The sequence below is a fragment of the Fusarium vanettenii genome, assembly GCF_000151355.1.
Source record: "Fusarium vanettenii 77-13-4 chromosome 8 genomic scaffold NECHAsca_11_chr8_3_0, whole genome shotgun sequence".
Classification (NCBI taxonomy): domain Eukaryota; kingdom Fungi; phylum Ascomycota; class Sordariomycetes; order Hypocreales; family Nectriaceae; genus Fusarium; species Fusarium vanettenii.
The window spans coordinates 1,091,181-1,104,827 of NW_003315873.1; the positions used below are offsets into that span (position 1 = coordinate 1,091,181).

Here is a 13,647-nt window from a genome sequence, read left to right on the forward strand (position 1 = left end):
GCTATGAGACAAGATGGCTATCTTAATGGGTGGTTGTAAATTTGTAATAATAGAATGTAAAATAGCTATGAAGCCTGGGAGAAGAGTACGAAGGTCAAGACACAGTCAGTGCCTTAGCAGCCTGAAATATAGTCAAAGTAACCATTACAGACCGTACTTCCAAGCCTCATCCTGACCGAAAAAGGACAGGAAAAAGTTTGGAGTCGAGGTCTGCACAGTAGATTCGGTCCTCAAGCCTGGGACAGTCTCTGAAGTGCAGCCTTTCTTCTCAACAGCCTTCCCAGAAAGCCTATCCTTAACCCATCCCATCCACTTCATCTGACTAGCCTGGATAACAGGGAAGTGATCCATGGCGTTGTAAGTGACATGCTCGATGCTGTCTTTGAGTTTGGCCTTCTGGATAAGGTTGCATGTGTCATCAACGGCTGCTTTAACACCCTCCTGGCGGACAACGCTATCGTTGGCTCCGTTTAGGACAAGAAGAGGCCCAGCGAATGTCTTTCGTCCAGCTTCGACCGCCTTGGCCCATTTCTTAGGGATATCGTCCTCGTACCACTTTGGCTTCGCCACTTCCTCTGGTTTAAGATCACCAAAGACCAAGGGGAGAAGGGGAAAGCAGCCGTCAACCTTGGCCAGAACGTTGTGCCAGCGGTCGTAGGACTTGGGGGTCAGTCCGGTGTAGTTGTACTCTGGGTAAATCTTGCTGACGGAGTCGATGAGCGCAGTTTGGCCGAAAGTGACTGCTGCTACGATGCCGTTGTCGTCAAAGTAGGCAAGGTCGTCGATAATTCTGGTCACGGGGGCGATGGCGACGGTGCCTTGGTAGCCCTTGAGGGGCTTCTTGGCTTGTCGTTCAGCAAATGCCCACTGTATGATTACGAGTCAGTATTTGCGGTTTTAAGATATTTAGGTCACTCACAGCTGCACCGCCACCCTGGGAATGTCCCATAGCAACAAATGGCCCCTTGGGATCTAGCAAATCAGAAAATGCGGAGCGAGCTGCCGTTACAGCATTGGCAAGATCATTAGCGTGAGCCGGAGCTGTCACCCAAGGATGAGGGATAGTGTCTCCGTTAGGCAGCTCAGAGACTCCAAGACCAGCATAGTCGGGGGCGACAACCGCAATTCCCTGGAGGGCCAGAGCAAACGGAGCCTGGAAGTGATATTGAAGGGCTCGGTAGCTGCTGGGGGCGCATGGCTTGAAGGTGCCTGTGGTGCCGTGGGCCCAAGCAACCATGGGCATGGGCTGCTTCTTCGAGTTGGGGTTTGCAGAGTAGGGACTGTAAGGCCAAAGAACATAGGCGGAAGCCGGGACTATTTTGCCATGTATGTCCTCCGTGGTGTAGATGACTCTAGACATGGTCAAACCACTGGGAACGAGGTAGTTGGCCAGATCCGTGACCTCCTCAGCCTCGAGAACAACACCAGGGCCAAGATCGGCCGAGAACTTGGCGGGGGCCTTATAGAACTCAAAATTTGGGTCAGACTGTTGCTCCGAGATCCATTGAGCAGCGTTGAAAGTCGTGTTCTGGCATGTCTCGTCGCAGGTAGTCGAGTCAGGGAAGTGATTCTGTGCGATGGCGCTGGAGGCAGCAACAGCTGCCAAGAGAGCGGCTTTTTTGAGGACTGGAAGAACCATGATGCTTTGGCTTTGAGGATGCTGTTGGTGATAGGAAACTCCCTGCTTGGTTCGCGACAAGGTCGATTTTTATATAATTTCTATTCAAGTATACCATGCTCAGTATTCCATTTCTCACACACAGATGATGCCATTCCAGACATCCGCAATAGCTTCCAGAGTAGCATTGTAGCAGTCAATTCCAAATTCCCCAGTACGACTCTCGTGATCCATCTCTAGCTCCGAGATGCCCTCACATTTGGAATTCATGGAGTTGAGCGACGGTCCGAGCTGAATACGCCGGGATACGCCGACACGCTTAAAACCCACGAATACGCCAGGGGCTTATATACGCTCCCTTCTCCACCCCGACGTCGCATTCAAGTGCTTATGCCAAGCCGATTACTATGGGGACTTGCAAGTGGTAAAAATCAAGCTTGTTTTTGGGAGGATGAGAATACGCCGAAAAAGATCGGCTCGGGCCGTGAAGCCATACGCAGGTTCACACACCTTTATGTGAGGCCCTGGATAGAAGACTTCTCGAACAATAACATCGCGGGGGATTTGGATGCAATCTTGGGGGCCATTCTACTAGTACTAAGCTATTCGGTCCTTGAATCTGGCCCTAATGAATGCCGATGGTGGCACTCTCGACGATAAAGAGATCACATCTAGAAGCTAACATGAAACACCTATGACATTGAAAGGAAGCAAACGATAGGGTAGATTCAGCCCAGACTCAAATTTAGCTTACAAAGTAAATACAGCGATGCTCCCTAGCTAATTATTTGGAATTCCTCCCACGAATCAAGGTCTCCCCACAACCCATGATGTGTTTCGTAAGCCCAAGCCTCACTGAGAAGCTTCTTCCCTACCGCAGATCCACAGCGATAATCTCCGGCGTATGCAACTCTGTTCAGGAGTGTATGCCACTCGAGGGCCGCGTAGGGCTGACCGAGGCTTAGTACCCCGGCCGGCGTATCGCGGGGGCTTGGCTGGGCGGGAACCACTCCAAGGTGTTATTGGTGCTTAGAAACTGTATTTGAGTGTTGATCTTCATTGGAAAGTAAAAAGACTCGACGTATAAAGGCAGCTGATTCCGCCGTCAGGAACAACTTCATCAACTTCATCAACACTCTCAACTCACTCACCACCGCTTCCTCACAAGCCCAACAACTTTCAATCTTCACCTTCAGCCTTCAACTCAATTCCATCCCTCAAGATGCTTTCCAAGTCCATCATCGGTGCCATCCTGGCCTGGCCTGCTCTTGTGGCTGCTGCCCCTCACAACGTCGAGGAGCGCGCTACTCCTGAGCTTACCATTACGCAGAAGCTGCGCTTGGCTGATACGTGAGTCTTTGAAACATTCTATGGGATATCGAGAGCAAGGCTAACGCATCATAGTGAGATTGACCGATTCAAGCTTCTCCCCGATGACAAGGACTTTGTCTTTGACTTCAACAAGCAGGATGGTCTGGCTGCTGGTGTTGCCAACGCTGTGACCTTCCCTGCTCTTGTTGGCACTGGCCAGACCTTTACCGTCGGCCAGTTTGAGCGTATGTCTATTCCAACTGGTCCCTCTTGAGACCATCACTAATCATTCTTGATAGCCTGCTCCATGGCCGTTGTCCACATCCACCCCAGAGCCGCTGAGCTTCAGGCTGTCATCTCCGGACGCATCTACACCGAGATGGTCCCCGAGTCCGGCGTCACCGACGCCGAGGGCAACCAGCGCGTCATCCGCAACGAAATCGGCGCCAAGATGATGACCGTCTTCTACCAGGGTTCTTTCCACACCCAGATGAACCCCGACTGCGAGCCTGCGGTTGTTGTCACCACCTTCTCTTCTGAGGACATGGGTGCTAGCTTGATTGCCAACAACCTGTTTGCTCTCAAGAACGAGACCATTGCCAACACTTTTGGACAGAGCATTGCTGGTGAGGATATTGACAAGGTTCGGGATGCTATCCCCAAGACTATCACCTTCAAGGTTGAGGAGTGCCTTGCCAAGTGTGGCAAGACGAAGCGACAGGCTTAGATTGCCATCGAATTTTCTCTGGCTCAGGATGGTCAAGCGTTGTGGTGAATCAACTTCATCCGGGGCTGAATCCGTGGGCTCAGTAGGAATGCGGCAGAGTTTCTTTTTAGACTTCACTAGACATTTATTAGGGAACGGTTCACAGTAGCAGAAATAGAGGCTGAGAGCAGAGTTCAGTAACATTAGGCTCTTGAATATACACACTCTTAACTGCTAGACATTTCTCGGCTCCCTCAATCATTCTTTATGGTGAAGTAAATGGCATGGGCCAAACCAGGCTACGGCACATTTTCCCGACAGTGGCTTGGCCACAATTCGAGATATGGAAGTGGTGTGAGAGGGTCGGATAGTGGGCCGAGTCCCCGCAGCCCGGATCAGTATCCGATAATGTCTTTCCCATGCATCTTGGGAATTCAAAGACATCTTTACCATCTATCAACCTTCAAGACAAGTATCGAACATTTCTGTTTGCTTGATTCCGACGAGTATATTTCTCAAGATGCCTGAAAATAAGCAGGTTGTCGTTGTCGCTGGCTCAGGCAACATTGCTCAATACCTCGCCGAGGAGTTCATCAAAGATAAGACGCACGATTTCATCATCATATCTCGATCGGATCCGGAATTCTTCAGGAACATCAATGTTTGCTTGAACAAGCTGGACGAGTACTCAAAAGACGCAGTCGTGTCAATCCTCGATCGTGTCAACGCGACTGTTCTCGTCTCGACTTTGCACACCGACGACCCTACGGCTTTCACCTCGCTGCATGAGACGTTACTTGAGGCTTGCAAAGAATCCAAATCATGCAAGCGTTTCATCCCAAGCGAGTTCTTGGGAAACCTCAGAGATTTTCCAACCTTGCCTCGCGGGATTCAACGAGCAAGACAGGCTTTTCGGAAGACCCTGGCAGCACAGTCCAACGTCAAGTGGACGCTGGTCAACCAAGGTTGGCTGGCTGACTACTTTGTCCAAATTCCCGATAGATCGAGGAGTTATATGCGTCCATTTCCCGAAGGTTGGCCGATAGACCTGCAGAAGAAGACTGTTCGTGTCGTTGGTAGTGGAGACGAGCCTGTTGGTTGGACAGCTGCGAGAGATGTCTCAAAGGCAGTTGTGAAACTGGTCTCTTTTGATGACTGGGACGATCATACATATGTCTTTGGCGAGCTTGGGACATGGAACCAAGCTATTGAAAAGGTTGAGCGCTTCTGGGGTGTTGAGTTGAAGGTACGTCATCTGAAGCCCACACATGTTGTACAGCCCTGCTAACAATCGAACAGCGAACTTATGTTACCAAAGAGATGCTTGAAAAAGATCTCACCCGAGGAGTTGAGGATGCAACATGGTATACAGCAACCATCGATGAGTGGTCAGGGTTTGGCGGGACGGCTGTGCCGCGTGAAGAGGCCCTAAAGCACCGTGAAAAGTACTTCAAAGACGTTCACTTCCGAACGATTGAAGAACTTCTTCACGACTCAAAGACTATGCAAATCATCTAAACTGCCATTTTAATCATGAGATTCTGGTTTCTGCCATTCATGATTATTATGTAAGCTTCTCGTCCGATAACCGCTCCGCCGGGATCACCATCCCTTTTGGGAACGGGCTAGTCTTGCCGACGAGAGTCACTACCTCTTGCTACGAGCTGGAAATGCACAATTTCATGAAACGGAAACGAGCTCTGCAAACATGCATGCGAGACCGGTCAAGAAACCCCGGGGGTCTTATTCCTACGGTGGATGCGGTACGTGTCGCAAGAGGCATGTTAAATGCGATCAGGTTCGTCCTCATTGTCTCACTTGCAAGGCCATCGGGGTTCTCTGTGATGGTTTTGATGATTCGGGTTTGAGATGGGTTACAGCTGAGGGAGAGTCTTCTGGGGGGAGGAAAGTCTCGATGAGGATGCCAAGGAGGCCGTTCTATCCTGGTGAGCTCATTCTCGATCCCCATCCAAATATTCTATTAACACCAAGTTTCAGAACGGTCTCAAGTTTCGATGAGCACTGAGTTGAGGTCAACTTTGTCAAACAAGACCATTGATGAGTCTTTGTCAAGTCTGGAGGCCAAGTCTAAAGATACTGGCACGCCCGATGAAGCAGTCACAATAGGCCCCTTTGGCGTGTTTAGCGTTGAGAGCAGCACGACAACTTCAACTCCTTTTTCCGATATCACGATAAAAAACAACCCACAAGCTCAACTAAAACATTCAAATACTCCGGACAATGCAGCTGGTCCCAGTCCTCAACCCCTGTCAACCGCAGACCCCTTGCTGAACCCGGACAATCTCCTCGACTGGACGGATCTGTTTGACCTGGACTCGAGCCCATCATGGCTCCTCGCTGACACTACTGTCGATATTGAAGCTCTAAGTTCAGTGCCAGACGCAGCTGCAATCCCCCCCTTCAACGGCGACACGAGTTGGGAGGGCGTGCATCTGTCAAGTATGAACATCGCCTCTCCCGCCCCGTCGAAGCCTAAGACGCCAAGGGTCGCCTTCTCAGAGTTAGTCACGGTCGAAGACGCTCAGATGCTGTTGAAGCATTTCAGCGACTGCATGATATCCCACATGTGGTCACTGCCCCTTGGCCAGAAATCTTCCATGGACATTCACATCGACGCGGCTGTCACGACGCTAGCCAGACTAACTTTTATCGCAATCCGCCCCGTCTCTCATGCATCGCTCTCTCACTTGTACGCTGTACTTGCGGCGTCATCGATGCACTTTGCGAATGGGAAAGGACCAGTTGATACAGAGCGCTGGCAACAGCTGGCTGAACGTCTTAACAAGGAGGCCCAAGAGACTTTGCGGTACTCTCTCCAGCACGAGATATCACCAAAAGCTGCCAAGTACAAGGATCTGCTGCTCTCGATGTCTTCTATTGTTTCTTTCGCTGTGAGTTGGCTTACAGACCCGCCAAACGTCCAGTGTGCTAACAGACACAAGATATTATTCGATAGGCAGAAAGATGTCAAGACCTATCTTCTCGGGTCGGAAAAGCTTGTCAGAACCTGTGGTTTAGCCAAGAAGAAGATTTCTCGAAAGATTAGCTATCTTCACCACACATACACCTGGTGTAAGATTGTAGGTGACAGCACATATGTCCTGCAAAACCCAGACAACTCGGACCCGATTGGGGACATCTCTGCGAAAGATCAAGCGCCTTGGGAAGAAACACCAGGTGTATCCTCTCAGGCCCTATACACTGATAGTCGTCAATATTGTTACAACGCAAGACTCGATGATTTTTTAGGACTTGAGCCATTCCAGCAGGACACGGACGTGGAAACGATGTACTCCAGGGAGGACGAATCACCACTGGACTATATTCCCTGCGAGGGTAGCCCAGGAAGATCAGAATCGACGCTTCGACTTCTTTATGGGGTATCTGAGACGTGGCTTAGTCTTGTCTCACAGACCACTCGACTGGCCAACTATATGGAGAGAATCTCTCAGTCCAAGGAAAAGCCTGACCCTGCTTCTTTGGAGTCTTTGGAGAGTCACAAGAAGCATCTCGAGAACCTAGTGTGGACATTTACGCACAACACCCCATCAGAGGTCGAGGGGTTGAACCACGCATCTGAGAGCACGCCCCGAGCTCACCTCGTGAGGGCACTAAACTACGCCTTGATCATCCTCTTCTACCGTCGGGTCAAAGAAGTCAACCCTCGCATCCTCCAACAGCACGTCGACAGCATCATCCGAGCACTGAAGAAGTTTGACGCCGCATGTGAGAGAGATGGCATCGAAGGCCCAGGTTCACCGTGGCCTGCATTCTTGGCGGGTTGTGAAGCAATGGGGAGTTCTCAGAGGGAGTATCTTTCAGGTTGGCTTCAAAAGTCGTTTGACAAGACTGGTTTTACGAGGTTCAGGACAATCATTTCTTGCATGCATGAGGTTTGGAGGCGCCAGGAAGAGGCTCTGGAGACTGGGAGACAGGATTGGACTTGGATTCATGTTTCAAAAGATCAGAACTTGTATGTCATGTTGTGCTAAGATTTTATATTCGCGGCCAGGAATCCATGCGTGGTTCGAGGCCGCATGATTGATGTGCTGGGTCACTATGGAGGCATTATCTGAGCCGGATGCAGGGTTGTTGCCACTGTGGTCATTATCTATCAAACAATCCTGCACCCATGATATCCCCATCAAGCCTCCCACGTCTCTCTCACAATTTTCCAGTATCGTTCCGGATCAGTTCGAGCGTGGGCCACATGAGCACTGTCGCCAAAATCAACCTGATGCAAGATCGAATAGCCCTTGTCTCGAGCGTCCTTTGCATGGGCTTCAACGACAAAGTGCGGAACAAGAGGATCGGCACGACTATAGGCGTATGACCGACATGTCTCGACTGTACGTGAACGATCGTTGGCTCGATCTCCCCATATAGGAACCCAGTCCCGACCCCCGAAAATACGCATCCATATCCACATCACCGAACTAAGTAGATGCGCCAGTGGGAGAGAGACAAGGCGTTGGAGCCAACGGCCTCGGGGGACACCGAACATGACGGCTGAGACAATGAACTGGTACTCATACCGACCGGGTGTTGAGTCGAGCACGGTGGCATGTAGTGGAAGTCGTCCTTGGTCCTTGTCATCCGGTGAAGCAGTCGCAGCGTATACATCCTGGAGATTGTAGATCGTGCTCAAACCAGTGTTTGAAAAGGTGTGGATAAGTAGGGATGGTTCTTTGTTTCCATCTGGAGTTGTTTCTGTGCCCAGCTCATTGCGAATCACCTCGACGGCCGGGATAAGTTCCCTTCGCGCTTCCGGGTGGAAAAACATGTGGCGAAGGAAGCATTTGAGGACAAGAATGGTCGAACCGGGAAATAGCTCCTGATGTTTGGCGACATATTTGGAAATGTGGGTGTCTTGTGCAAAAGCCCACGACGCAAAGATGATAAGCTTTGGACCAGGTTTGGTGTCTGTCTTTGGATCCGGGTTATATAGGAACACCGAAGGTGAGAGTTGTGCTCGTGTGATTTCCGCCATGATGAATTAGACCATAAACGATGTGTGAGAGCTGCGGGAGTGAATCAGGTACAAATAAGCTTGAACAAGCTTAAAGGGAGTAAGCAGCTTTATACACGTCAGCGTTCACCTCGCCGAAATGAGATAATCGCCGACGGGGATTAGGAACTGAGCTTGCCTGCACGTTCACGTCTTGGCTGCCTCTGATCCTTGGACAAGGGCTTGACCAACGAGGTCAAGGTTGACCATTTGCACCACAAACATGGCAAAGTAGTGGCCCTGTAAGCACGCCGTGGGTCTCATGGTGAAGTAGTCTCTCTAGGCTCTAGTTCAAGCATAAGCTCAGCGCAGAATGCGGCCGAGAGGAGGAGGACAGTCGTCTGCCGTCTCAACAAAGCTGACAGGTGACAGGGGTTGATGTGGACCGACCCTGGTCTCTTGATCGATCTCGCACTCGCTTGACCCATGTCGGGCTTGGGCAAGGCGAGATGGCGCGCTCGACCACCTTGAAGTTGATGATAGGCTAAAAGGCAAATGCAAGGTACTATGGGGATGCGTGGAATATGGCCATCATTGCGGTAGTTGTGACTCTGCATTGGTCATTCATAAAAGAAAAGGAGGAAACACATCACCTTGGTCTATTGAAACGGCGTTCATTCTACTACACTCCCACATCTAACTCCATCCAGAAAGAAACTGCTCAAGGGGGTTTACAACTGTGTCAATCACTTCCTGCAGAAAACCCGAGTTATCGAGATTGGCGTCCCCCGAAAACCCTCCCTCTACGCAGAGTCTAATCAGCTCAGAGAGATCATTCCCGTATCGTGGCTCAATTTGTGACTGCCATTCCATGGCAGTGCATTGATGTGTCCAGTCGTTTGGCTGCCCATTCTCGCAAAATGTGTCCCAACACGGCTGCTGCTCCAGCGTCTCTTGGAAGATGAGTTCCAATAGAATCACGCCAAGAGAGAATAGAGTAACCTCGGTGTGGGCTCGAATGTCGTCCACGGTCTCTTTGAGACTGCACAAGAGTAGCCGGTGTTGGATAAATGGCTTTGTGGGAACGTTGGGACTTTTCAACACAAAGATCTCGCGGCGATCCCAGCCCCGGGGGATCCAGCACGACGTTCCAAGCCCAAGAATAGTCAAGGCAATCTCAAGGCCAATCTGGAGACGATCTGGCAACCGCGGCGTGCTTCCATAAAACGCCTCCAAATCTTTAACCTCTGAGTTTTTAAGGTTTGGCTGGTCTTGAGCCTCAAGGGATGGCCGGCTTTGAGATACAGCCGGCCCGTCCAAGTGGAAGTGCTTTCGAGAAATGTGCACGTATCGCGTACCCAGGTTCTTGAAGAGCCCAAAGAAGCAAGGGCGCTCGATGAGTTATCAGAAAACCGGACTAACTTTTTGATCGATGTGGTTACACTACTTTGGAGGGTCATGGTTTGATGACCACTCCAGAAGATTAGTATCAACCATTCTACATATAGAATAGGCTGCCTCTTACCTGGTATTCTGGGCCGAGAGTTGCACTACCTGAGACTTTTCAATCTTTGTCAACTTCTTCTGCTCTCTCCCTCGCCATAGCTTCAAATCGCCAGATACGACCGGGCTAACCAGTGCTGAAGTCGCAGTGATGACAGAGGAGGAAATTCCCAGTCGTCTGATGCTCTTCTCAGGCACAATGGGCGTGAGCTCTTGGCGTGCTTGTGTCCTCAAATCTTCCATTTGATTTAGCAGGGTGGTCTTTGAGCTTGAAGCTGCAAAGTCAGGTCTTAAGTCCTCCTCCTTTATCACTTGCACTTCGGTCTGCTTCATTAAGGCCTCAGTTCCGAGAAGTAGCCTCAGGCTTGGGCCTTTAGAGCTATTGGTCTCTGAGGGCTTCAAGTCAAGCCTAATACCACACTGATGCATGCAGTGGCAGTTCCACTCGCATTTCAGAGCACAAGACAGTTTCTTAGCTTCGGCTTGTAGGCGCAAAAATGTCTTGACTCCGGGGCATCCGGTGCTCTTTGAAGGCGCTGAGCTCCAAGACGCCTCGGCTCTAGCAACTTCGACATTGATATGGGAGTCTCTGACCAAGAATTTATACAAGCTCTCATTGATCCGTACGATATTGTCCAGTAGATGTTGTCTCCGCGAAGAGAAGCTTTGCTTGAGCCTCAAAAGCTCGTAGTCAACTGTGGTGACCCTTGGGAAATCGACCTATCGAGGGCAAGGTTAGTTTCATAATTCCGTACATTTTCAAGACACGAGCGTGAACTGCGATAATGCAATTACAGCAACGAACGAGTACTCATACCTTGCCATTCTGATTGATGGGCAACATGCGACGTAGCTCGTCCAGAGTCTCTCTCATTTCCCGCAGTTGTCTCTGAAACCACGGCATGTACTGGTTCTTTATGCGAGCCTTAAGCTTTGCCTGGACCTCCGGATCATGCCACAAGTCCGACTTGGGGTCTTCTTGCAAGTTGGTCTTGACCTCGGGATCGAGATCAACTGGAGTCAATAGAAGCTCCAGGTTCTGTGAGTAGGCTATTGATTCATCCTCCAACGTTGAAATTAGGGTCATGAATCTTGTTTTAAAGTGCCACCAGCGCTCAGCGCCCTGGAAGTACCGGGCGAGCGGCTTCGTGGCCTCAATGAGAATCGGGAAGCCGCCAAGGACGATGCCGGCGATTTCAATCCCCGACATGTCGATTATGAGGATAGCGGAGCTTTCATTGGCTTTGGATACTGCGTTGGAAGCGATGAGAGAGGTCTAGCACGGCTCAACGAGCGTGAAGAGCTGAAATCAAGTCTGGCTCAGCTGAGAGCCTTGCGCCGAAAACATGCATCCATGGATGATACCCCTCACCAAAAGACCCAATCATTTGTCATGACCACTCAGCTTGCGTGATTTACCGCCGCCAAATGTGCAAAAAGAAAAGGCCGCGCAGAAGTGAGGATACTCCGACGTCAAGCTACCGAGTCTATACTAAACTTCTGAATGACTTGACCTGACAATATTTTCCCTCACCATGGCAGCAGCAGTTGATCATGATGATCAGGATGAGGAAAGACTGATGATGTTTTCTCTGGCACATCAGTGTCGCTGGTGGCTTCGAAATTTCTCGCGTCACTTGGGTAACTCGGCGGCCTGGCAGCAGCATCTCTCCACCATCGACGATTCACAAGGTCGTTTCTCTGTGTGGGCAAACAACATAGGGGCACTTAGAGATCCCAAGTCATCGAGCTCTCTTGACTATCGCCTGCGAGATGGCGGTCCGATGCGTAAGAGTGTCATACAAGCGTTGGTGAATATCAAGGAATCAGCAGAACGGGGTGAGGTCTTTTGTTTTCCGCCAACATAAGCTTCCTTAGAATTTCTTCTTTAGCTAACTCTCCGTTCAGGGAATTCCATTGCGGCCGGTGCACTCCCCAATCGCACCGATGAGGCGAGCGAGATTTTTGAGAACGCTGATGGAGACGATGGATTTCCAGTAACCACGGAGCTTGATGAGCTCTTGTCGGGTATCCAATCCTCGGTCGATCGGCTATTCCGCCTTTCCATGCTCATTCGCCGCAAGCGTCCCCAAGGGCGATTACCTACAGAGATAGGAGCACAGGTTGTGGATGCAACCATGGATATTCGGCACATCAAAGACAAGTTTCCGAAAGTGAGGGAGGCGGAATGGCTGGCGGAGCGTCTGGGTACCGCTATAGCCAAGCGAAGGGAATTTCTCTGCTATAGACAGCTGCACCGTCAGCGCCTGGCGGAGCAAAGCCAATACCAGTCAGGAGAAGTAACGGCTGCATCGAGGAGGGCACCATCAACTATCGCCACAACTTACGACGAAAGTTCTCTCGACATTGACCAGGAGACTATCAAGCCAGCTCACCTCAGCATTATTACCGGAGCCACATCTTTCGCGACAGCGTTCGAGGCCGACGAGGATGACAATCTTCACGTACCGACCTTTACTCGTTTGAAGTTTCATGGAACCCAATTTCAGTATGATAGTGCTTTTGAGTGTCCATTTTGTCGGACTATACAGGTAGTATCATCTGAACGTGAGTGGAGGTTGGTTTCCAGCAGGTCCCTATTGCTTGCATGGCAGTTAATCAGAATAGGAGGCACGTCTTTGCCGATCTTCAACCTTATATCTGCACATCTGAGAACTGCACCTTGGGCCCGTTCCCTTCTAGACACGAGTGGTTCAACCACGAGCTCGAGTCTCATAGAAAGCAGTGGCACTGTACCAAGTGCCGCGATAGCAGGTTCACATCTACATCTCGCCTTCGGGAACATTTTGACTCCTCGCATCGGGGAGCTTTCAACGACACTCAGTGGCCATTTATACTGAAGGCATGCGAGCGCTCTTTGGGAACATTTAAGCCTCATTCATGTCCTTTTTGCTTTTCGTGGGACCCGCCGGAGAACGAAGCATACAACATCCAAGAGTTTGGCCGCCATCTCGGGTCTCATCTCCAGCAGCTGGCTCTTACAGCTTTACCGATCGCAATAGATGGCTTGGCTTTCCTCGAAGAGACTGTGGAAGAAGTGTATGAAATCATCGAGCCAGGGGCGGTTTGGGGTCGATACGTCCAGTATGCAACTGTGCCCCTCAGCTCATCATCGGAGGTAAACCTCGGTCCGGACACCTATTACTCGCTACAAGTGATGTTCAACGACGGAGAAGCTTGGTGGTTACGCAGAACGAGCCGGGAACTTTACAATCTCCACATGAAGCTTCTGGAACTCTTTCCTCCTCAGGCTGGCAACATCCGGGTTCCACCGACTTTCCCATACATGCCTGGTCTAGAAGTTCCTGGCAGCGTTCCTAACATTGACACCTTATACTCAAATTCGAAACTACGGCGTGATCCACTCGACCGTGAACTCGACGTATACATAAGGAACTTGATCACGCGGCCGATGCCCATTTCTTGGTCGAACCTTGTGTTGGAGTTTTTTACCCCACGGTTGACAGATGGGAATATCGATAACCAAATGCTAGTAGGTCAATGGGCTCAGGAGTGACA

At 50.5% G+C, this 13,647-nt stretch overlaps 6 protein-coding genes across 6 annotated transcripts; 3 read left to right on the forward strand and 3 right to left on the reverse strand.

Annotated features, from left to right (window-relative positions):
* Positions 1-144: 144 nt before the first annotated feature.
* NECHADRAFT_84257 (uncharacterized protein) lies at positions 145-1,639 on the reverse strand (the record flags this gene model as incomplete). Its single annotated transcript, XM_003048580.1, has 2 exons — positions 145-867; positions 920-1,639. The coding sequence occupies 2 exons, from the start codon at positions 1,637-1,639 to the stop codon at positions 145-147; spliced, it is 1,443 nt and encodes a 480-aa protein (XP_003048626.1).
* A 1,201-nt stretch (positions 1,640-2,840) lies between these two features.
* NECHADRAFT_95877 (uncharacterized protein) lies at positions 2,841-3,656 on the forward strand (the record flags this gene model as incomplete). Its single annotated transcript, XM_003048392.1, has 3 exons — positions 2,841-2,968; positions 3,023-3,174; positions 3,229-3,656. 3 exons carry the CDS (start codon positions 2,841-2,843, stop codon positions 3,654-3,656), a joined length of 708 nt encoding a protein of 235 aa, XP_003048438.1.
* A 1,687-nt stretch (positions 3,657-5,343) lies between these two features.
* Positions 5,344-7,648, forward strand: NECHADRAFT_47292 (uncharacterized protein; the record flags this gene model as incomplete). The annotated part of the gene is made up of 3 exons (XM_003048393.1): positions 5,344-5,581; positions 5,634-6,547; positions 6,599-7,648. 3 exons carry the CDS (start codon positions 5,344-5,346, stop codon positions 7,646-7,648), a joined length of 2,202 nt encoding a protein of 733 aa, XP_003048439.1.
* Positions 7,649-7,800: 152 nt separating this feature from the next.
* Positions 7,801-8,646, reverse strand: NECHADRAFT_84260 (uncharacterized protein; the record flags this gene model as incomplete). Its single annotated transcript, XM_003048581.1, has 1 exon — positions 7,801-8,646. The coding sequence occupies one exon, from the start codon at positions 8,644-8,646 to the stop codon at positions 7,801-7,803; it is 846 nt and encodes a 281-aa protein (XP_003048627.1).
* A 654-nt stretch (positions 8,647-9,300) lies between these two features.
* On the reverse strand, positions 9,301-11,317 carry NECHADRAFT_84261 (uncharacterized protein; the record flags this gene model as incomplete). The annotated part of the gene is made up of 4 exons (XM_003048582.1): positions 9,301-9,933; positions 9,963-10,077; positions 10,130-10,827; positions 10,925-11,317. The coding sequence occupies 4 exons, from the start codon at positions 11,315-11,317 to the stop codon at positions 9,301-9,303; spliced, it is 1,839 nt and encodes a 612-aa protein (XP_003048628.1).
* A 325-nt stretch (positions 11,318-11,642) lies between these two features.
* NECHADRAFT_84262 (uncharacterized protein) lies at positions 11,643-13,645 on the forward strand (the record flags this gene model as incomplete). Its single annotated transcript, XM_003048394.1, has 3 exons — positions 11,643-11,895; positions 12,016-12,675; positions 12,723-13,645. The coding sequence occupies 3 exons, from the start codon at positions 11,643-11,645 to the stop codon at positions 13,643-13,645; spliced, it is 1,836 nt and encodes a 611-aa protein (XP_003048440.1).
* Positions 13,646-13,647: the final 2 nt, after the last annotated feature.